The 24634-nt window shown below is 36.0% G+C and overlaps 1 protein-coding gene and 3 long non-coding RNA genes across 4 annotated transcripts; all 4 read right to left on the bottom strand.

Annotated features, from left to right (window-relative positions):
* Positions 1 to 2802: 2802 nt before the first annotated feature.
* cenpx (centromere protein X) lies at positions 2803 to 4878 on the bottom strand. Its single transcript, XM_028041459.1, has 5 exons — positions 4764 to 4878; positions 4076 to 4127; positions 3947 to 4000; positions 3776 to 3864; positions 2803 to 2936 (listed from the first exon to the last, which is right to left on the bottom strand). The coding sequence occupies exons 1-5, from the start codon at positions 4797 to 4799 to the stop codon at positions 2922 to 2924; spliced, it is 246 nt and encodes an 81-aa protein (XP_027897260.1). The 5' UTR covers positions 4800 to 4878; the 3' UTR covers positions 2803 to 2921.
* Positions 4879 to 12287: 7409 nt separating this feature from the next.
* On the bottom strand, positions 12288 to 12560 carry LOC114160077 (uncharacterized). The gene is made up of 2 exons (XR_003598712.1): positions 12469 to 12560; positions 12288 to 12385 (listed from the first exon to the last, which is right to left on the bottom strand). It is a non-coding gene; the product is annotated as an uncharacterized LOC114160077 (long non-coding RNA).
* Positions 12561 to 18034: 5474 nt separating this feature from the next.
* Positions 18035 to 18608, bottom strand: LOC114160075 (uncharacterized). Its single transcript, XR_003598710.1, has 3 exons — positions 18470 to 18608; positions 18195 to 18292; positions 18035 to 18101 (listed from the first exon to the last, which is right to left on the bottom strand). It is a non-coding gene; the product is annotated as an uncharacterized LOC114160075 (long non-coding RNA).
* A 2832-nt stretch (positions 18609 to 21440) lies between these two features.
* Positions 21441 to 21887, bottom strand: LOC114160074 (uncharacterized). The gene is made up of 2 exons (XR_003598709.1): positions 21632 to 21887; positions 21441 to 21549 (listed from the first exon to the last, which is right to left on the bottom strand). It is a non-coding gene; the product is annotated as an uncharacterized LOC114160074 (long non-coding RNA).
* Positions 21888 to 24634: the final 2747 nt, after the last annotated feature.

The raw sequence follows: 24634 nt of genomic DNA, 5'->3' as shown, positions 1-24634 counted from the left end.
AAAGAATCTGGTTTTTCTACTTCTTTACAGATTTTTAACATATTTTGGAAGTGTATTTTGTTTCATCATCTGATATAGCACTAAATTGGTTCTATAAAATGCTATCTACAGGGTGTTCTTGCAAAAACCAATGATGGCCTTCCCTCCTCAATGTGCCTTTCAGTCTGTACAATTCCCTTTTTATTGCGCCTGAAGTACCCCCAGACCATCACACTCACTCCACCATGAGCACTGTTTCTATATATTTTCATTTGTTCTGTCTCATAAATGCCTCATACTTTGGCTCATCTATTTGCAGCATTTTCCACTCTGCTTTTTTGGCAAATCTAGCCCTTTCCATTGTCTTCTTACTATTGATGTCATCACTGGTGTTTGATGGGTACCACTTCAGGACCTATGAGGTATTTTTACCTGGACTACACTCAGATATCTGGCATGTTCTAACGGGGCACTTTGCTTCTTTTTCCAGTCCTTTGAGCCAAATTGCAATACTCTCTGAAGGGACAGAAGACTCCTTGCAAATGTCTTATAGGATAACTTGTTTATGCACAATAGGCTGACAGCTCCTTAAAGGAAGCTCATTTCATTCTGCTGATGTGTCAAATGGTAAATGCTACTTTACTGTGGTTTACAGTTGTGAGGGTCTTCTAATAATTGACTGCTTTATAAAAATTACTAACTTAAATTCGCACCCTATCAAATTTATGATAGGATGCCATGATATCATCATGATTGATGATAGGTTGCATCTGTCAGTCTATCATCAATCATGATAGACTGATGACAGGTGCAGGCCTCTGTCCAAAAGTGTAGCTATCTCTTGTTTATGAAATGAATAAAACTGTTCAAACTGTATTAAAATGTTTCTTATACAAAGATATTGTTCATTAGTTTACATTTTATATTTTAACCTTAAATCATAGGCATTAACTCATAGGCTTTTGCTAAAGCAAAACTCCAGCAGTCACAGAAGTGGGTGTGCTATGTTGACTTGTCACATACTGAGCTTTCGTTTGGACCCGAGAAGTTTTGAGGTGACGGAAAGTTGGAAAACTGCGTCAGAAAGAGCAACCGCAGACTAGTTAGAGGAGAATTAAGGCGAGAAATCCAATATAATCCTGACGTCTCCTCACCGGGACTCTGCACAATAATCAAGTCAACTCCACCTCAGGAAAACAATTTTATAAATCATGATTCCTGATACCAGCTTTGTATGCAATTATTCTTTTATTTATGTAAAAAGCTGGTAATTCCCGGGACTTTATAAACTGTGATGTTGCTAAACTGCCCAAAATGCAAAACCAACATGTCAGAAATAATTTTGGCAGGCAAATTAGTTTAAAACCAATACTAACATTGGATAAATCAGATGAGTATTTGTATGTCATATTTTAGGCTGTCCCGGAAAAAAAGAAAAAGAAAGCTGGACACAGATCAGCCTCTGTCTCCCGGGAAAAGCTTCTCACTCCGGAGCTTCTCCAAGGCGTCTGGACTGTCTGTCGACACTCCCTGCCCTTAATGCAGGATGAAGAAAAGCTTTACCTCATTACTTTTAACGCCCCTCCCCATTCTTTGTCTTAACTGTTTTCGCATGTTTAATAATACTGCCTTCAGATGTAATTTGTTCCATTAGGATGCATAAGCAGAGGAGTCATATGGTAGTGCAAGTACAGAATTCTCACCGACAGAAGAAAGAAATCAAGGAAAATAGTCTTCAGGACATAAAAAATGACATTTGCATGTGACAAATATGGCAATGACAAAGTTTGAGGGGAGTTCAAAGGTATTGTTATGCCAAAGAACTAAAATGGTTGTTTTTACTAATCAAAAATGAGGTGTCTTCCCTGATAAACCTTATACTAGTACTCTAAAACGTCACATCACTCAACCCAAACCCGACTCTTCCTGATCGTCTTCTCTGGAGATCACACCAGGGAAACACAAATCTAGCCTGGGCCTTTCAAATTATAAATGGTTCTGGGTCAAACCCCAGGTGCCGTGTCCTTGAACACCTATCCAAGCCTGGATTCTTGACTTTCACTTAAGTTGCTTCCAGCTGCATGCGAGTGCAGTGAGTCACCCAAGAGGCACACAAATAAACAGAGTGAGGTGTTGTACAGCTATGCTGACTCACAGTATAGACACTTTGGTCAAACACACCGCTGGTGGAAAAACATAAGAGCCACTTGGGTTTGAAAAACCCCACATTAGCCTCTCTCCGGTAGGCCCAGCTTCCCCTCCCACCCACCTTCTCTCTGCTGTGATGAAAGCAGAGAGCACCTCTACTCCTCGCCTGTTTTGTTTATTTACCTTCAGAATTACACCCTGCTCCTCTTGGACCATGTTCCGATGTGTTTTGTTATGTTTCCTTTCAAACAGAATTTCTATGCGTGTGGTCTTCGGCCGTGTTTGGCTAACACATGCACACACACACACACTCCCATTCAACTTTCCTCCCTGTGCCAGAGGTCCCCTTTGCCCTTCCCCCTACCTCTAACCAAACATCGCAGGACAGCAAAAGGGAACTTCAAAGTGGCCAGAGGGGGTATTCCTTTTTTCCTGGCACTTGTCATCATCTAAGGGACTGGCTGCTCCCCTTATTACTCTAATTGCTTCCAACTGCTCCTGGAGGCTTTGATGAAGGGCGCCATGGAGCATGCTGGAAGCACCTGTTGTTCCATAGATGAGCACAGGTGGCCCTTATTGGTGGAAGTGGGGTTACGTCTGGACAACGATGTGGGGTTTTTAAATTTAAATCTGAAAAAAATATATATACATATATATATAAACACATGACAGAAATATCAGTGTAACCTCAGATTTAATTTGGAAGGTATTTTTACTGAAGAAAAAAACAAATCTCAAAAGCAAAAGCTTGTAGCAACTTGTTAGCTGCCCTCTGGCTCCATCTTGTGGCTCAACTAGAAATCCAGAAGCTGCAAAAGGAAACAAGATGAAAAACCGCAAGTTAAAAACAAAACTTTTATTCAAAAAATGCACATTTACTATTTAACAGGTTTTTGGATTGAAAAGAAATTGAATGAATTAGTTTTTACTTGATTCAAGCTACATTTGCATGACACCCCCATTTCATTTTAGTTAAAGGAGCAGTATTATGTAAAATCGACTTTTTTGAACTCCACATCATGTTATGATGTTATTCTTTAATCAAAAACACAGCTGGAGTGTGGCTTGATTTTTTCATGGATGTTTGAGAAATCCTTTAATCTCCCATGGCAACCATTAAGCAGAGCAAAATGCCTAGGTGGGTCTAGGACCATAGCTCCTCCTCGGAGTTGCAGTTTCCAGTATCAGTGCAACGCTAGAAAAAACGCTATTAAGGGGTTAATAGAGGAGTGATGTTGTGATGACTTCCTGAATGTGGAGTTTCAGAAAGAGCAGTATTTTTTTAAAGAAAAAGAGACCCAATTACAATTTTAATATACAATATAATTGTATATTATACATTTCATTTTCATAACAAAAGTTAACATATTCAATTGTTTATACAATAAAATGTCACGTTGTGCCTATAAAACACACAATACTGTTCCTTTAAATCTTAACCAAAATCACAATTTTCCTATCTGATCCATTACGCATACATACATAAATTTATATATATATATATAAGTTAAACAGATCTAACTTGAGTAGATCTGTTTATGACTAAACCAGTTCTTACTTTAAAGTTGAATAAGATTTTATTAAATTACAATGGCTACATGTAAGCATGCCAAATCACAAAAATTCCTGAACCTGTTAAGCAACTTACCAGCTGAGGCAGGATCTTTTCAAAATGCTCAATCTCAACTTGGTTGCAGTCCTCAGCTTCAGCTTGTTTCAGCGATCTCAAAGCAGCCTCTGGTAATGACCAAAGAATTTTATTGCTGTACAACTTAACTTGAGTACAGTACTCATGTAATCTAGACACTGAAATCATCACCTTGCACAAACACCTTCAGCATTTCTCTCATGAGTAGCGTAGCATCACTGCCTACTATAACACAAAGATTTATTCAGTTTTGTCACCAAATTACAAATAATAAAAATAAAACACTTTTCTGAAACTCACATCTGGTATTGTCCTCTTTAAAGAAACTGCACAGGAGTTTGCTCACAGTTTCCTATGAGATGTAAAAGAACATAACAGCACAGTGAAGGAGAGTACAAATAAATCTCACTAAATTAGAATATTGGTGAAAACTTCAACAAGTAATTCAATAAGTTAAGTTTAACTGTGCACTACATACACTAATGAGATGCCAGGTGTTTTTATTTTTTCCTGTGACTTTGCATTTAGTGATAAGACCTGTAATTCATGGAATTTGCTTTAAAGGAAGTAAGCAAATTCCTTTGCTACTAAATACTATTTAGAAGCTTTCGTTTGATGTGTAAGCTTTCGTTTGAAAGCTTCTAAATATTTTTTACTTCCTTCTCTCTAACAACCAGACTTACCTTTGAAAAACTACATTCTGTGAAACACCATGGGGATTTCCACATGTTGTCAAGCCAAGCACAGAATATTTAGGACTTTATTAAATGCTTAAGAAACGAACTTCAATTCGGCAATGCATAATTTGCATTAGCTTGGTCTAAAGTTAAACAACAAACAGTGCTTTCGTAGTTAGGTCTGTTGAAGGTGGAAGGACTTGTCGTAACATAAGCATACAAGAAGGATACGGCACGAGTTATTTTGAGTGTATTTAAAGCTGAAACAAGTCGGTAAAAACTTAAATTTTGAGCGAAGTTCCCGCTCCTACCTTTTTGAAGCAGACTTCTTCCTCTTTCTCCGCCATGTTTTCACGCAACCAGTGTTGACGCTGTGCACCGGATTGGCTGTTAATCTATGACGTAACTCATTGCGTCCAAGGTTAGTAGCTTAGTTTCCTGTTTCTGACATTAAACGTCTGTCGCTAATATTTTTTTCTTATATTTAAACAGCTTTTGCTCTATAAATTGCTATTGTTGCATGACATATCAAAATAAATTATTTACCTTGAGTAATTATTCACAAGAATTTAGTTGTTTATCAGTTTTTAGTTCATTTACCATCAAGTTGATTAGAACAAGTAAAAACACCACAATATTTTCAATTTAATTTATATACATTTAATTAATATTAGAATTGTACATGTTAGAAACAAAAAAATGTGGCTCAAAAATGCATTTATTTTTCACAGCAGAGTTGTGTGATGATCTGATTTGTGTATTTAGTAAGACATAGGAATTTGACTTGTATAATTTGCAAATGCACACTTTATATTTTATTCATCTATCATTGACAATGATATATTTGAACAAAATATTTCTCAAAAATACACAGGCATATCAAAGCAAAATGTGAGAAAGCCTTATGAAGAAAATGTGTCATGTCTCCATAACACATATAACAGATGTGATGGCAAATTAGGAAGAGTTTAGATGTTATTTTGAGAACATTCCTCATTGTCAAAGTCTGCAAGTCTTCTCGAGATTCCCGATTTATCTCAACACTAATTGGTTTGTTTATTCTTATCATCTTCACCTAACCACTGAGGATCTTCCAGTCTGTAGCCCAGACCCTTTAGACGGCGAGTTGAAGGTTTGTTTTGCCCTGGGATGGGCACATTGTCTGACTCGCCTTCGACCTACAAGACAGAATTTTATTAGGTGACATGGCAATGAATGAAAAATACATACTTTGCTCTCATATGGAAAGCAAATTTTACTCACCTTTGGACTAACAACCCGTCTTACTATACATTCTTTTCCAAATATAAAGTGAGGGCCAGCCCAGTCTGCTTGGTCTGCTTCTTCTTCTGTGGAAAACCTCACATAGGCCCGTCTATCCTTTGAAGAACCGGGACTATTCTTGATCTTGGATCAAATCAAAACACAAATGGCAATGTTAATATGGTTATACAATCACTTTTGCAGGTAATTCAAGACAAATTTAAATAAAGGTATGAAATAACAGTACTTATAAAATGTGGGTTTGAACTTACCTTGCACATTGTGATGCAACCCCATTCTGTAAAATATGTAGCCAGATGGCTTTCACTGACATTGGAGTTCAGGTCTGTGATGAACAAGCCATGATCCTGTTCAGTCATGGAAAAACAAATAAGCTTAAGGATTCCATTAACATTTAGCTTCAGATTTCATTAGAAATTCTTTACCAAGGCATAGTATAGGGATAGACCAGCCATGTGTTTCTTTGGAAGTTTTATGAAAATTCTTTTTGGTGCCGTCCCAACGTTATCTGAAATAAACATAATTCAGGACCCTTTTTTTTATTTTGCTCCAAGGAATAAAGCCAGTCTTAAAAAAACCAAAAGACTCAGCAATATAACATAAAATCAAGAATGGAAGTTTTGCCCTACCAGACGCCATTATCCAGATGCAGATGTGAGACAAACGTCGTCCAGAAAAGAAAAATTATGTTCAACAAGCAGATGAAGCATCATTTATGCTCAAGTACAAGGAAATCTCCTCCTACTTTTAGTTTTGTTTTAATCTGAAGTTCAAAGAAAAAATGTGCTTAAACCAGTCAATGTCACAAAACCTGTTAAGCAACCAAGGTGAAAACTGTAATCAAGGGCTTACTCTTTTACTCAAACGAACAGCGATAAAAGTTTGTTGGGTTTTTTTTGTCGCACAACATCAGTTATTGATATAAAGCAAATGAAAAAATCTTCACTGGAGGATATGCTAGATAAGTTTATGCAAACTTATTTTTTCAGAAAACTGCAGTATGAGATGATATAAAAAGTCAGAACATGACTGACAGCTGTTAAAAGTTTATGCAACCAATTTTTGGCAATAGGCAAAAGCTCTCAGTCTTCTGGATTAAATATTCTATAACAATTCACTGGTTTACACGGACAGACAGAAGAGTATCTTTGAACAATCTTTTTTTGAACAATCCCTGTCTAGATGGTTAAGGGTTTGGTTCTGGCTCTAATCTTAGGCATCACAAAGTGGCGGCCGGACGATAAAGACGATTTTCAAGGTTATTCTTCTCAGAACAGTCTATTTACTTGTTCTTTGGCCAAACCACAATCAGTGACTATTAGACTTGTTACAAAATACATACAATGCAAAACATGCTATTAGATAACAGTGGATGTAGAAGAATTCAGACTGATATGGTATTTTAATGAAAACTCGCAAAGTATATCAGAACTTGCAACTTATTTTAGTTTTGTTTTCCTTGACATTTATGAGTGATGTTCTGTCCAGGCATCTCAACTGATGAGATAACACTGTTAAACAAGATGACATCTCCATGCTTTCAGGCATGGAGATTCCTTTGAAAAGTAATGTTTTTACAGTCAGTGTTGATGCTCTGCACTGTGATTGAATGTTAATTGTGATGTAAATCATTGCGTCCAAGGATACGTGTTCAGTAGTATTCTTTTGCATTTAAGCAAAACTTAAATTGTTAACTTTTACTTAACAATTTGCTTTTGTTATTACATTAAATTACACATCAAAATAAGAGCTTTGCCTTGAGTAATAGTTTATGGTCACATGATTTTTGTTGTCTTAGCAGTTTCAAGTACATGGGCCATCATTTTCACCACAAATGAATATACCACATCAATAAATTCAATTTAGTTTAAGTATGTTTATTGTTAGAAACAAAAAAATGTGGTTCAAAAGTACAGTTATTTTTTAAATCAAAGTTGTTTGACATTTAGTAGTATGTAGGAGTTTGACTTGTTTAAAAAGTACTGTATATTGTTGTTGCGCAACACCCCCCCCCCCTCCTTTCTGTCTCTACTCTCTCACTCTCGTACTTCCTCTTCTGAGAGGGGAGATGTGCTACCAGCTCTCCGTCTAACGGGTCCGTTGAGTTTCCTAAATCTGCTGGGATTTACCCTGTCCAGAACTGAAGTAAACTCTGTTTAAGCTGGTTTCGAGAAACGATTCGCCTGGTTATCTGACGGCCTACATCCAGGTGTCCCACCCTTCTTCCCCCTGTGAATTAGCCAGACTGAGCAGCCTACAGCCAACTAGTTTCACAGAGCACACCTGTTAACGGTCGCTCGTTCTCTATTTTGCAACTTGCATTTGTTATTGAACCAGGTAGGTTTTAGTGACTCGGGCGAGTCCCAAGGATGAGGTTTTAAATATGGGCTACCAGCAACCTAAAAACATTTTCCACCTCTTCCTCTCCAGAATCAAACATCACAGCTATTTTACAACCATCAAAGAACTTTAAGGTGACTCATTAACTGAATGTCCACAACATCTTTTAGATTTTCTTTATGCTAAATATTTTATTAGTAAGGCATTTTTGCAAGGGTCAGTACAGCTTAATTCAGTAGCAGAAATAATCAAATAAGTAAAATCAGTCATCTAGTCTATCTTTCCCTACTGCTGACACTGAGAACTAAAAAAGGGAACCTTTGAGAGAGACGGACGGAGTTTGGCGTTTCGAACCCCAGACCTGGCTTGATGATGAAGAAGGTGTGGCAGCAGGAGGAAGATGTTGATCGGCGAAGGTCAGGATCTCCGCAGGTCCGATGAGCTTCTTCTCCGCATGGATGCTGAGGTCACACAGGACTTGGTGCTGGCAGGAAAAAAGGCACCAGTTCTTCTTCCTTGTCTTTGTCTTCATCTTTGTCTTTGGGGTCTGAACCCAGCCGATGAGAGAAGTGCGATTCGAAGCCACAGATTGTGGGCCAGACGGGTTGGTCTCCATGTGCAGGACAGTCTCCGGCTCCGTGGCCCCGGCTCTTCTTCAGCTGCAGAGTTCTTTGTCCATCTCGATCTTGGCTCGAAGCTGCCCGGAGGATCCAACAAAAGGTTCCTCTTTTGCACCCACCTTTTATAGGGTTTATCCACCCTCCTGGTGCGCCTGCTGTCTGCTTAGACAGATGATCTCATATCCATCACTGTCTTACAGACATTTCCTGATGTCTGTGCCAATGTCTCAGGGTTGCTCAACCTCCTGTGTCCCTTGCCTGCACAACTTTTCACCTACTCTCTACCTCCAACATATCAGTGATGTTTAATTGCAGTTACACCTTTTTACACCATTTCAAGTTTAATGTCAAAATCACATTTATATCACATTTATTTTCTTTAGCTTCTCTGATTTAGCATTCATTTATAATTTTATAACCATAACTTATATCACATTTATTTTCTTCAGCTTCTCTGATCTATCATTCATTTATGATTTTATAACCATATCTTATTAATTATTCTTATTATAATCTTAATGTGAGTTATTACAGATGTTTTTCTGAAAAGAAACCAAGAATAATACATGATTCTAATTATTTACTACTAAAGTTACAGTTACTTGTTTTTCTTGTAGTTCCCACAAATATAAGTGTATTATTACAAGTAAACCAATATTCATATAAGTATTTTACTTTGAATCTTATCCAATTACTAATAATGTTTAGATTTAATTTTTTAAAACTTTCATGCTTTAAAATAGTCTCAACTATTTTTATAAATCTGCAGGCTGGAAACTTCCTCTTTTTCCAGGAAACCTGCTTTTCCTGTTTCATGAATCTCTCTGACTGACTATGATTTCTTATGATTAGATAGAAAAATGTAGAATTAAAGCAAAGTTTGCATGAGACAAAAACAACACACACAACCAGATTTATTTTATTGACACTTAAGTCTACTGTTGGGCCTTGATATCACTTGAGTGATTCATTTTAAAGATAACTTTATTTATTATTACTGTTAAACTAACTTTATTGACACTTAAGTCTACTGTTGGGCCTTGATGTCACTTGAGTGATTCATTTTAAAGATAACTTTATTTATTATTACTGTTAAACTAAAATCTCCAGCATGGGGAAGTGGGATGAGCTCGGATTTTCTTGACAATATGCTCTTCTATTATTGATAACAACATATATTTGGGCAAAATATTTACCCATTAACAGGCATATCAAAGCAAAAGGGGAATGATTTTTGAAGTGTTATGTCTCCGTAACATAATAGACCTGATGGCAGATTAGGAAGCATTTACAGATTATTTTGACAACATACAACTTTTCGAAGTCTCTGTTTTAGGTCTTCTAAAAACAATACATCTTAAAATTGGTTGGATTGTTCATTCCCTTCTTCATCTAGCCACTGAGGATCTTCCAGCATGTAGCCCAGACCCATTGGACGGCGAAGTGAAGGTTTAATTTGCACTTGAGTGGGCACACCATCTGACTCGCCTTCGACCTACAAGACAAATTTGTATATTAGCTGACAAGGTGATAGATGAAAAATTCACACTTTGCTTGCTTATGTAAAACAAATTACACCTCACCTTTGGACTGACAACCCGTCTTACTTTACATTCTGTCCCTCCTATAAAGTGAGGACCAGCAGAGTCTGCTAGGTCTGCTTCAGCTTCGGTAGAAAACCTCACATAGGCCAGTCTATCCTTTGACGAACCGGAAGTACTCTTGATCTTTGATCAGATCAAAACACAAATGGTTATAGAATCATTTCTGTAGATAAATCAGGACAAAATGATAGAAAAAAGGTTAAAAAAAATGTGGGTTTGACTCCACCTGGCACATTGTGACACATCCAAAAGGTTTAAAATAGGCAGCTACATAACCTTCATTTATATAGGGATTCAGGTCTGTGATGAACAAGCCATGATCCTGTTAAATGACAGAAAAACAATGAAACTTAAAGATCCCAAAAATATTTAGCATTAAAATGATCCATGTAGCATCAAAAGTTGCTTACCAAATCATAGAATTTGGACAAGACAGCCCGGTATTTCTTTGGGAGCTCTATGTACATTCTTTCTTTAGGTGCTCTCTCACCGATATCTGAAATAAATAGAATTCATCATCCTTTTTTAATATTCTTTTTACCAAGAAAAAAATTCAGGCAAAAAAAACCTACATAAATTAGAAGTTAAAATCATGAATGGAAGTTTTCCCTTACCAGAGGCCATTATCCAGATGCAGATGTGAGACAAATGGAAAGAAAAACTATGCCCAACAAGTGGACGAAGCCTCATTTATACTTTTTGAAATGAGTATATTTCCTTATACGTAGGAGGAGAACGTTTCCTCCTTCTTTTAGTTTTGTTTTAATCTCAAGTTCAAAAGAAAAATGCTTTTAAACAGATCAATGTCACAAAACCGGTTAAGCAGCCAGGGGAAAACCTTAAACAGGGGATTACTACTGTTGAACAGTGATAAAAAAAAATGTTGTCGCACGACATCTGATGTGGTAAACAGGAAATGGAGAAAAAAAAGAAAATCTTCCGTGGAGGATATGTTACATAAATTCATGTTATAGGGAGTTGCTACCAACCCCTTATCTGAAGTAGATATATCTCAGCAAGATTGTAGAAAAACAAAGCAATCCTCAGAGTGGTGCAAAGTAACAGCCAGACAGATTTTCTCCTCCCCAACTTAACAGACGTCAACATTTTAAAATAACTCAGATAGGACTGTTTCTAGGGGAAACATTAATAGTAACGTCATACAACCTCACTACAAAAAATAAATCCCAATTATCCTGTTAAGTTAATTTGAGATCATTTTTGTAGTGCAAATGAATGTGTTGGGTACTATATAAATTAGATATATGTGAAAACATTTTTGTTGCCACTGTTACAAAAGTCCATGTGTTTTGCAGACAGAGATTGTTTAGTAAAAGGTTTTCAACACCCACTTCTCTGTTTTAAAGCCTTCCAAATATAAGCCTTCCAGTCATTCCGATTTCTATCAGACACTTTAAGCTCTATTTAGTTCTCTTCTACGCATTTTAGCGTGGCATTGATCAGCAATGATAAACTAAAGAAATTCTCAGTAAAAATATTTTGTTCTTTTGAAGATAAATGACTCATCTCAGGAAAAAGGCCATCAATTATTTGACAGTGCATGCTTTAAAATGTTGTAGAATTTTAAGTAGAGATTTGTAATGTGTAGAATTGTTTTTCCACCAGTCTGACAGGAAAATTGTCCTTCATGAAAAATAATGAAGTGATACCAATATATGATTTTCTGCAGAAACCTGCAAACACCATCTCTGGAATATTTCTAGAAAGACAACATCACAGCTCAGAGAATTACTCCTGTGGACTATTGTGTAAAGCCCCATGACACATTTGGAGAATTATAATATGCGGTAAAATTTTATTTTTGCATTTTACAAACAAAAACTTTAAAGTGAATCTAAAATTACATAGTATACAGAGTATTTTATTTAGAATAGTCAATGGATGCAGAAGAGTTCAGCCTGTTGTAAATTAATCAAATATCACAAAGTCTGTTGCTGCTTTTCCTGGGTTCCTGTTTTTTTTCTACGGTATTTATGAGGGAAGTTCTCAGTGTCTAGACATCTCAGTGATGATAACACTATTTAATGACAAGCGTGCATGACAACGCGGAGGTATCATCTTACTCTCAAAAGAAAACAAATTCGAAATATATGACAGTTATCAGTGCAATTTGCCATTTCTTTAGTAATGATGGGTGCTGCACTTACCAGAAAGGTTTCCAAGAAGGAAGTGAACCCAGTTCACCTTTGTCTCTTACTAGAATTTGGATTATTTTCCTCATACCAATACTGCAGTTGGATTATGAGGAATCCTTTCTGAATACAGAGAAAACAATATTTAGGTCAACTCACATTTTACTGGTGTCTTGCTTTTTTCACAAACTAAAGTCTCCAAATGTTGGGCTAAAATAGAGCTAGGAATTCAATGTTAAAATCCAAGACTAATCTTTTCAAAAAATAGTTTCAGTCCTTTAATCCAGACTTAAACTAGATTAAAAGCAAGGCTTAACTTACATTGTCGATTTGCTTCCAACAAATCCCTTTGTTGAGATTTATGAGATAAATCAACACAAAATAGCTCATAATGGTGAAGTGAAAGGAAAATATATTGTTTTCTTTCTTTTGTTTTTCTCAGACTCCAACACGCTGGTCAGGATTTACTTACTCTAGACCAAAGTAGGGTTTCACTTACATCGTCAATTTGCTTTTCTAACCGTCTGATGATTCTCCTTTGGCCATCTACTACCTGAATACGGAAATATATCAACGGTCTGAAAACGAGAGAAAAATATTAAAAACATGAGACCACATCAGGCAAATTACATAATCTGGGTTAGCTATGATTATGAGGACCTACAAAAATAGGCCAGAGGGCATGAACAAGAAGATTGGGTTATCTGTGAAAGCATTGTAAGCTCGAATGAGCCAAGAAAGAATTTGGTGATGGTCCTTCATCCTCTCAGCCCACAGCTTCACGGATTCTAACATACTGGTTAGGTTCCTGAAAGGGCCACATCCTGATGATGGTTTGATTCTGTAAAGGACAGAGATTCTGAGACATTATGGTCAAGACACACAATATACAATATTCACTTACAAAATAGTTTTCATGTTCTTTTTGACAGAAAAAACATGAAAACAGTCACGGGTCCCCTCTGGGTTTTATGCCACAAATATGTAAAACGGCAAAATTTCCTTGAGCCTGGAAGCAGAAAATGGGAAATCAGTCTAAGGCAGGTCTGTTAATGATCTGATCAATTTCAAATGTATTACAATCACCAAGTCAGCGTTTGTCCATATACCAGTTCCAGAACATTTCGAGCAATGTCAAACACTGGCTTCTGTTTTTTCTTGATATTTTTTTGGAGAAAATCCTGGTGGGTAGACAGCATGTTGTGAATGAAAGTCATTTCCTCCAGGTGAAAACATTACAATGTATTTACATGACTCATGAAGCTCAGATTTAGCTCCATACAAACTCGCCTAGAAAAGTGTAAAGCACTGTAAAGATGAAGTCCATCAGGAGCAGGCGATAAAGTTCCTGCCCCACAAAATTCTCCCAGCACTATGCAGACACACAAAGAAGAAAAATCTATTTGCATTTTTAAGAAGTTCAAAAATAAAACAGGACAAGTGTTAATGAGATCACCTGCTGTCAATGTGGGGAAAGAACCAAATATTTTCTTATGCTATAACTGTGTGGTGTCACATTGACAGGTTTAAGAATGAGGAGGCTAATAACCTTTGAAACTTGAGGGTCTTGTTCCACAGCAATTTTTCCAAGCCAGTGGTAACACAGTATGATAACAAGGCTGATCTTCAGCAGCAGGTTCCTGTGAATTCAAGACGGAAACAACATTTCCATTTAACAATGTTCCTGCATCTGTGACCAAAATAAAATAACATTATACATCCTTTTGCAGTAAGAATATATTTAATATCCAGTGCAAGATTATAGTTATAATTTACGTGAAGATATTTGCTCAGGTACTCATGCAAATAAACTTTTTCAAACTGTCGTATTAAAATAAGAGTCCAAAGCACAAAATAATAGTACAGTGGAAGGAAAATGATTCATTGTTTCTAAAATGTTTTAAAATATATTTTAAAAAGAAAGACAGAAAAAAAACACAAATATTACAACTCCCATTAGTGAGAATGTGAATGACAAGTTGCAGCTCGCATTCTCACTAAGACCAGGAAGATTTACCATCAGGAAATTGTGCTCTGACTTCCTGTAGCTCAGAAAAGAGATTCTGAAGAACTGTTATTAGTTTATAAATCATTGAATGGTTTAGCACCAAAATACATTAAAGGTCTGCTGTTGTATCAACCTTCCAGACCCTTCAGGTCTCCTGGTTGTGGTCTGCTCTGCATCCCCAAAACCAGAACGAAACATAGAAACAGCATTCAGTTTCTATGCACCACAAATCTGGAACAAACTTCCAGAAAACTGCTAAACAGCTGAAACACTGAGTTCCTTTAAATCAACACTAAACACTCAACTGTTTAGAAATGTTTATGGACCATAACAAATGAAGAATTGACCACTATATTCAACTTGTATTAATTTTGATATTGATTTGCACTATCCAAAATGTAATAGGCATCACTGGTTTCTATGTTGACTGCATGTTTATTTTAGGACTTTTATTTTTGTGTTTTAATGATGTAAAGCACTTTCAGCTGCCTTGCTGCAATACAAATAACCTTAACTGATTAAATACTGCGTCTCACCTGAAGATGGAGACATAAACACGTGTGATGGCCAAGTTATTGCTTCTCAATCCAAGCACAGAAGTTGAAGATCTCATGCAGCAGCAGGTTGAAGCCAGACACCACTGCAGCCATGAACAGCAATTCAATATTCTGAAGCACTTTACTGATGGTCTCCTGTAGAAGAAGGAGAATAATTCACAGTAAGGAGCATAAAGTTCAGTGCAGCTTGTGATGGGGACAAAACAAGAATACATAAAAGTTCAACTTATATTTCTGACTAATACTTTTATGGTCCATCTAAATTCCCATTTAATGATACACCGAAACATTGTGAAGACTTCTTAGAAGAAGTCATAGTCATAATTTAATTGAAGACATCTGAAATGTGTATTTCAGATAATCGCTAATTCATTGTAGATATCTTGAATTGAAGTCTCCATACAACTCAATTGTAAATCTGACGTCATTTCGACTAGTCAGAATATAATTAGAGATATCTTAAAAGCTAAAACGTCTAGTCATAAAAAAAGAGAGATATCTGGAATGCAAGGGCGGTACAACAGAATTTCTGTTAAAACAGCTTGCCATAAGTTTCCTGTTTCTGACATTAAACGTCTGTCGCTAATATTTATTTCTTATATTTAAACAGCTGTTGCTCCATGAATTCCTATTGTTGCATGACATATCAAAAAAATTATTTACCTTGAATAATGATTCACAAGAGTTTAATTTTTATTAGTTTTAAGTTTATTGACAATCACTTTGACTACAAAAAATAAAAACACAATATTTTCAATTTAATTTATATACATTTAAATAATACAAAAAATTGCACATGTTAGAAACAAAAAAATGTGGCTCAAAAATGCAGTTATTTTTCACAGCAGAGTTGTGTGATGATCTGATTTGTGTATTTAGTAAGACATAGGAATTTGGCTTGTACAATTTGCAAATGCACACTTTATATTTTATTCATCAATCATTGACAATGATATATTTGGACAAAATATTTCTCAAAAATACACAGGCATATCAAAGCAAAATGTGAGAAAGCCTTATGAAGAAAATGTGTCATGTCTCCATAACACATATAACAGATGTGATGGCAAATTAGGAAGAGTTTAGATGTTATTTTGAGAACATTCCTCATTGTCAAAGTCTGCAAGTCTTCTCGAGATTCCCGATTTATCTCAACACTAATTGGTTTGTTTATTCTTATCATCTTCATCTAACCACTGAGGGTCTTCCAGTCTGTAGCCCAGATCCATTGGACGGCAAAGTAAAGGTTGAATTTGCACTTGAGTGGGCACACCGTCTGACTAGCCTTCGACCTACAAGACAAATTTGTATATTAGCTGACAATGTGATAGATGAAAAATACAAACTTTGCTCGCATATGAAAAACAAATTACACCTCACCTTTGGACTGACAACCCGTCTCACTTTACATTCTGTCCCTCCTATAAAGTGAGGACCAGCCCAGTCTGCTAGGTCTGCTTCAGCTTCGGTGGAAAACCTCACATAGGCCAGTCTATCCTTTGACGAACCGGGACTATTCTTGATCTTTGATCAAATCAAAACACAAATGGTTATAGAATCATTTCTGTAGATAAATCAGGACAAAATGATAGAAAAAAAGGTAAAAATAAAATGTGGGTTTGACTCCACCTGGCACATTGTGACACATCCAAAAGGTTTAAAATAGGCAGCTACATAATCTTCATTTATATAGGGATTCAGGTCTGTGATGAACAAGCCATGATCCTGTTAAATGACAGAAAAACAATGAAACTTAAAGATCCCAAAAATATTCAGCATTAAAATGATCCATGTAGCATCAAAAGTTGCTTACCAAATCATAGAATTTGGACAAGACAGCCCGGTATTTCATTGGGAGCTCTATGTAAATTCTTTCTTTAGGTGTTCTCTCACCAATTTCTGAAATAAATAGAATTGATCATCCTTTTTTAATATTCTTTTTACCAAGAAAAATATTCTGGCAAAAAAACTACATAAATTAGAAGTTAAAATCATGAATGGAAGTTTTCCCTTACCAGAGGCCATTATCCAGATGCAGATGTGAGACAAATGGAAAGAAAAACTATGCCCAACAAGTGGACGAAGCCTCATTTATACTTTTTGAAATGAGTATATTTCCTTATACGTAGGAGGAGAAAGTTTCCTCCTTCTTTTAGTTTTGTTTTAATCTCAAGTTCAAAAGAAAAATGCTTTCAAACAGATCAATGTCACAAAACCAGTTAAGCAGCCAGTGGAAAACCTTAAACAGGTGATTACTACTGTTGAACAGTTATAAACATATTTTTTATTTGTTGCGCGACATCTGATGCGGTAAACAGGAAATGGAGAAAAAAAAGAAAAACTTCCATGGAGGATATGTTACATAAGTTTATTTGCCATGGGCGTAGGTTTGGGTATGGACGGTCGTGACATGTCACGACCAATATTCAAGGGATATAAAATAGTCCCGACCAATTTTTACCATATTAATTAAAAAAAAAAAACATATGTATTTTTTAACAAAAACAAAATAAATAAACGAAAATCTACATTGATTAGTTTAGTAAGTTGTAAGGTCCCCCCAAAACCTAGACCAAATTTACGCCCTTGTTATTTGCCCGGAAGTTTTCAGTGAAATTCACTTTGAGATTATATAAAAACAGTCAAAACATGACTGATAGTTGTTAATTTTAGATTATTTACTATAGTATTTTTTGCAACCCATTTTTTCTAATATGAGAGCTTTTAGTTTTTTGCACTAAATATTCTGTAAAGGACAGAGATTCTGAGAGATTATGGTCAAGACACATAATATACAATATTCACTTACAAAATAGTTTTCATGTTCTTTTTGACAGAAAAAACATGAAAACAGTCACGGGTCCCCTCTGGGTTTTATGCCACAGATATGTAAAACGGCAAAATTTGCTTGAGCCTGGAGGCAGAAAATGGGAAATCAGTCTAAGGCAGGTCTGTTAATGATCTGATTTCCAATGTATTACAATCACCAAGTCAGCGTTTGTCCATATACCAGTTCCAGAACATTTTGAGCAATGTCAAACACTGGCTTTCTGTTGTTTCTTAAGATTTTTTGGGAGAAAATCCTGGTGGGTAGACAGCATGTTGTGAATGAAAGTCATTTCCTCCTGGTGAAAACATTACAATGTATTTACATGACTCATGAAGTTCAGATTTACCTCCATACAAACTGGCCTAGAAAAGTGAAAAGCACTGTAAAGATGAAGTCCATCAGGAGCAGGCGATAAAGTTCCTGCCCCACAAAATTCTCCCAGCACTATGCAGACACACAAAGAAGAAAAATCTATTTGCTTTTTTAAGAAGTTCAAAAATAAAACAGGACAAGTGTTAATGAGATCACCTGCTGTCAATGTGGGGAAAGAACCAAATATTTTCTTATGCTATAACTGTGTGGTGTCACATTGACAGGTTTAAGAATGAGGAGGCTAATAACCTTTGAAACTTGAGGGTCTTGTTCCACAGCAATTTTTCCAAGCCAGTGGTAACACAGTATGATAACAAGGCTGATCTTCAGCAGCAGGTTCCTGTGAATTCAAGACGGAAACAACATTTCCATTTAACAATGTTCCTGCATCTGTGACCAAAATAAAATAACATTATACATCCTTTTGCAGTAAGAATATATTTATTATCCGGTGCAAGATTATAGTTATAATTTACGTGAAGATATTTGCTCAGATACTCATGCAAATAAACTTTTTCAGACTGTCGCAATAAAATAAGAGTCCAAAGCACAACATAATAGTACAGTGGAAGGAAAATGATTCATTGTTTCTAAAATGTTTAAAAATATATTTTAAAAAGAAAGACAGAAAAAAATACTAAAGCTACAACTCACATTAGTGAGAATGTGAGTGGCAAGTTGCAGCTCGCATTCTCACTAAGACCAGGAAGATTTACCATCAGGAAATTGTGCTCTGACTTCCTGTAGCTCAGAAAAGAGATTCTGAAGCACTGTTATTAGTTTATAAATCATTGAATGGTGTAGCACCAAAATACATTAAAGGTCTGCTGTTGTATCAACCTTCCAGACCCTTCAGGTCTCCTGGTTGTGGTCTGCTCTGCATCCCCAAAACCAGAACGAAACATAGAAACAGCATTCAGCTTCTATGCACCATATTGTCCATCTAAATTCCCATTTAATGATACACTGAAACATTGTGAAGACTTCTTAGAAGAAGTCATAGTCATAATTTAATTGAAGATATCTGAAATGTGTATTTCAGATAGTCACTAATTCATTGAAGATATCTTGAATTGAAGTCTCCATACAACTCAATTGTAAATCTGACATCATTTCGACTAGTCAGAATATAATTAAAGATATCTTAAAAGCTAAAACGTCTAGTCATAAAAAAAGAGAGATATCTGGAATGCCAGCGCGGTACAACCGAATTTATGTTAAAACAGCTTGCCATAAGTTTCCTGTTTCTGACATTAAACGTCTGTCGCTAATATTTGTTTCTTATATTTAAACAGCTTTTGCTCCACAAATTGCTGTTGTTGCATGACATATCAAAAAAATTATTTACCTTGATTAATGATTCACAAGAGTTAAATTTTTATTAGTTTTTAGTTTATTGACAATCACTTTGTTTACACAAAAATAAAAACACAATATTTTCAATTTATTTTATATACATTTAAATTGTACAAAAAATTGCACATGTTAGAAACAAAACACAGATTATTTACTATAGTATTTCAATCTGGAGAGACTCACACAGAGAAGAAAATAGCAGTTAAAAAGATTTAATGGTACAATTTCTTTGGCGCTCGGACCCGGCAGAAGACCGTGAGCCGAGGATCACCGCGAGCAGGCGGTCTGCTCGGCGAGCTCGGGATAGTCTTCCCCCCGGGACCGAAACTGGTGGTGGAGCGGAGCTTGGAGAGGAAGAGCACAAGGGATCCTGGAGGACGACCCTCATGGTGAAGGTGGAGAAGGGGAGGAGGTGGGTCGAAGCACGGCTGACGAGCAGGAAGACTCCAGGGTAGCTTGGACTTTTGAAGGTGTCTTTGGACGACGATTGGCTGGAGCGGCGTGAAGCTCCGGTCCGGATTGGCTGCGGTCGGGCGTAGTGATTAGATGATGTGGTGAAGCTGGTCGAGTCTCCCAGTTTGAATTTTCGCCAAGGCTCCATTTTTTGCAACCCATTTTTGGCTAATATGAGAGCTTTTAGTTTTCTGCACTAAATATTCCATAACAATTCACAAGTTTAAGCAAACATAGAGGGATAACAACAGTAAAGCATAACTATTCTATGAATTTTGGCATATTTGATGAAAACAATTATCACAAATGATGGGACATCATTAAGGACTGACTACCTGTCCATAATGTGCCCAAACACTTGCCCAAAAGCGCTTGAGAAGACACCGAAGGCATGTTATAGGGAGTTGCTACCAACCCCTTATTTGAAGTAGATATATCTCAGCGAGATTGTAGAAAAACAAAGCAATCCTCAGAGTAGTGCAAAGTAACAGCCAAACAGATTTTCTCCTTCCCAATTTAACAGACGTCAACATTTTAAAATAACTCAGATAGGACTGTTTCTAGGGGAAACACTAATAGTAACTTGATAAAACCTCACTACAAAAAATAAATCCCAATTATCCTTTTTTTAATTTGAGATCATTTTTGTAGTGCAAAATGTGTTGGGTACTATATAAATTAGATATATGTGAAACATTTTTGTTGCCTCAGTTATAAAAGTCCATATGTTTTGCAGACAGAGATTGTTTAGTAAAAGGTTTTCAACACCCACTTCTCTGTTCTAAAGCTTCCAAATAAAAGCCTTCCAGTCATTCCGGATTTCTATCAGACACTTTAAGCTCTATTTAGTTCTCTTCTACGCATTTTAGTGTGGCATTGATCAGCAATGATAAACTAAAGAAATTCTCAGTAAAAATATTTTGTTCTTTTGAAGATAAATGACTCATCTCAGGAAAAAGGCCATCAATTATTTGACAGTGCATGCTTTAAAATCTTGTAGAATTTTAAGTAAAGATTTGTAATGTGTAGAATTGTTTTTCCGCCAGGCTGACAGGAAAATTTTCCTTCATGAAAAATAATGAAATGATACCAATATATGATTTTCTGCAGAAACTTGCAAACACCATCTCTGGAATATTTCTAGAAAGACAACATCACAGCTCAGAGAATTACTCCTGTGGACTATTGTGTAAAGCCCCATGACACATTTGGAGAATTATAATATGAGGTAAAATTTTATTTTTGCATTTTACAAACAAAAACTTTAAAGTGAATCTAAAATTACATAGTATACAAAGTCTTTTAATTTAGAATAGTAAAAGGATGCAGAAGAGTTCAACCTCTTGTAAATTAATCAAATATCACAAAGTATATCAAAACTTCACAAAGCATGTTGCTGCTTTTCCTGGCGTTTTTTTCTATGGTATTTATGAGGGAAGTTCTCAGTGTCTAGACATCTCAGTGATGATAACACTATTTAATGACAAGCGTGCATGACAACATGGAGGTATCATCTTCCTCTGAAAAGAAAACAAATTCGAAATACATGACAGTTATCAGTGCAATTTGCCATTTTTTAGTAATGATGGGTGCTGCACTTACCAGAAAGGTTTCCAAGAAGGAAGTGAACCCAGTTCACCTTTGTCTCTTACTAGAATTTGGATTATTTTCCTCATACCAATACTGCAGTTGGGTGATGAGGAATTTTTTGTCTTTACCTTCCTGAATACAGAGAAAACAATATTTAGGTCAACTCACATTTTACTTTTGTCTTGCTTTTTTCAAAAGCTAAAGTCTCCAAATGTTGAGCTAAAATAGAGCTAGGAATTCAATGTTAAAATCCAAGACTAATATTTTCAAAAAATTTCAGAAAAATATTAAAAACATTAGACCACATCTGGCAAATTACATAACCTGGGTTAGTTATGATTATGAGGACGTACAGAAATAGGCCAGAGGGCATGAACAAGAAGATCGGGTTATCTGTGAAAGCATTGTAAGCTCGAATGAGCCAAGAAAGAATTTGGTGATGGTCCTTCATCCTCTCAGCCCACAGCTTCACGGATTCTAACATACTGGTTAGGTTCCTGAAAGGGCCACATCCTGATGATGGTTTGAGTCTGTAAAGGACAGAGATTCTGAGAGATTATGGTCAAGACACATAATATACAATATTCACTTACAAAATAGTTTTCATGTTCTTTTTGACAGAAAAAACATGAAAACAGTCACGGGTCCCCTCTGGGTTTTATGCCACAGATATGTAAAACGGCAAAATTTACTTGAGCCTGGAAGCAGAAAATGGGAAATCAGTCTAAGGCAGGTCTGTTAATGATCTGATCAATTTCAAATGTATTACAATCACCAAGTCAGCGTTTGTCCATATACCAGTTCCAGAACATTTCGAGCAATGTCAAACACTGGCTTTCTGTTCTTTCTTAATAATTTTTGTGGGGAAGAATCCTGGTGGGTAGACAGCATGTTGTGAATGAAAGTCATTTCCTCCTGGTGAAAACATTACAATGTATTTACATGACTCATGAAGCTCAGATTTAGCTCCATACAAACTCGCCTAGAAAAGTGTAAAGCACTGTAAAGATGAAGTCCATCAGGAGCAGGCGATAAAGTTCCTGCCCCACAAAATTCTCCCAGCACTATGCAGACACACAAAGAAGAAAAATCTATTTGCTTTTTTAAGAAGTTCAAAAATAAAACAGCACGAGTGTTAATGAGATCACCTGCTGTCAATGTGGGGAAAGAACCAAATATTTTTTTATGCTATAACTGTGTGGTGTCACATTGACAGGTTTAAGAATGAGGAGGCTAATAACCTTTGAAACTTGAGGGTCTTGTTCCACAGCAATTTTTCCAATCCAGTGGTAACACAGTATGATAACAAGGCTGATCTTCAGCAGCAGGTTCCTGTGAATTCAAGACGGAAACAACATTTCCATTTAACAATGTTCCTGCATCTGTGACCAAAATAAAATAACATTATACATCCTTTTGCAGTAAGAATATATTTATTATCCGGTGCAAGATTATAGTTATAATTTACGTGAAGATATTTGCTCAGATAATCCTGCCAATAAACTTTTTCAGACTGTCGTATTAAAATAAGAATCCAAAGCACAACATAATAGTACAGTGGAAGAAAAATGATTCATTGTTTCTAAAATGTTTTAGGATATATTTTAAAAAGAAAGACAGAAAGAAATACTAAAGCTACAACTCACATTAGTGAGAATGTGAGTGGCAAGTTGCAGCTCGCATTCTCACTAAGACCAGGAAGATTTACCATCAGGAAATTGTGCTCTGACTTCCTGTAGCTCAGAAAAGAGATTCTGAAGAACTGTTATTAGTTTATAAATCATTGAATGGTTTAGCACCAAAATACATTAAAGGTCTGCTGTTGTATCAACCTTCCAGACCCTTCAGGTCTCCTGGTTGTGGTCTGCTCTGCATCCCCAAAACCAGAACGAAACATAGAAACAGCATTCAGTTTCTATGCACCACAAATCTGGAACAAACTTCCAGAAAACTGCTAAACAGCTGAAACACTGAGTTCCTTTAAATCAAGACTAAAACTCACCTGTTTAGGAATATTTTTGGACCATAACAAATGAAGAATTGACCAATATATTCAACTTGTATTGATTTTGATATTGACTTGCACTATCCAATATTTAATATGCATCACTGGTTTCTATGTTGACTGCATGTTTATTTTAGGACGCTTATTTTTTTGTTTTAATGATGTAAAGCACTTCCAGCTGCCTTGCTGCAATACAAATAAGCTTAACTGATTAAATACTGCGTCTCACCTGAAGATAGAGACATAAACACGTGTGATGGCCAAGTTATTGCTTCTCAATCCAAGCACAGAAGTTGAAGATCTCATGCAGCAGCAGGTTGAATCCAGACACCACTGCAGCCATGAACAGCAATTCAATATTCTGTAGCACTTTACTGATGGTCTCCTGTAGAAGAAGGAGAATAATTCACAGTAAGGAGCATAAAGTTCAGAGCAGCTTGTGATGGGGACAAAACAAGAATACAGTAAACTTCAACTTATATTTCTGACTAATACTTTTATGGTCCATCTAAATTCCCATTTAATGATACACTGAAACATTGTGAAGACTTCTTAGAAGAAGTCATAGTCATAATTTAATTGAAGACATCTGAAATGTGTATTTCAGATAGTCGCAAATTCATTGTAGATATATTGAATTGAAGTCTCCATACAACTCAATTGTAAATCTGACGTCATTTCGACTAGTCAGAATATAATTAGAGATATTTTAATCGCTAAAACGTCTAGTCATAAAAAAAGAGAGATATCTGGAATGCAAGGGCGGTACAACAGAATTTATGTTAAAACAGCTTGCCATAAGTTTCCTGTTTCTGACATTAAACGTCTGTCGCTAATATTTGTTTCTTATATTTAAACAGCTTTTGCTCCATAAATTGCTGTTATTGCATGACATATCAAAAAAATTATTTACTTTGAGTAATGATTCACAAGAGTTAATTTTTATTAGTTTATTGACAATCACTTTGATTACAAAAAAAATAAAAACACAATATTTTCAATTCATTTTA

This window comes from Xiphophorus couchianus, chromosome 16 (assembly GCF_001444195.1).
Source record: "Xiphophorus couchianus chromosome 16, X_couchianus-1.0, whole genome shotgun sequence".
NCBI classification, from domain to species: Eukaryota; Metazoa; Chordata; class Actinopteri; order Cyprinodontiformes; family Poeciliidae; genus Xiphophorus; species Xiphophorus couchianus.
The sequence above is the reverse complement of the archived record's forward strand: the minus strand, read 5'-3'. Positions and strand labels throughout refer to the sequence as shown.

Coding starts and splice junctions, on each gene's coding strand:
- cenpx (XM_028041459.1), bottom strand. CDS start 4,799: ATGGCGGAGAAAGAGGAAGAAGTCTGCTTCAAAAAG. Junction 4,001..4,075: donor TAAAGAGGACAATACCAGAT/GTGAGTTTCAGA, acceptor TTTGTGTTATAG/TAGGCAGTGATGCTACGCTA. Junction 3,865..3,946: donor GCTGAAGGTGTTTGTGCAAG/GTGATGATTTCA, acceptor GGTCATTACCAG/AGGCTGCTTTGAGATCGCTG.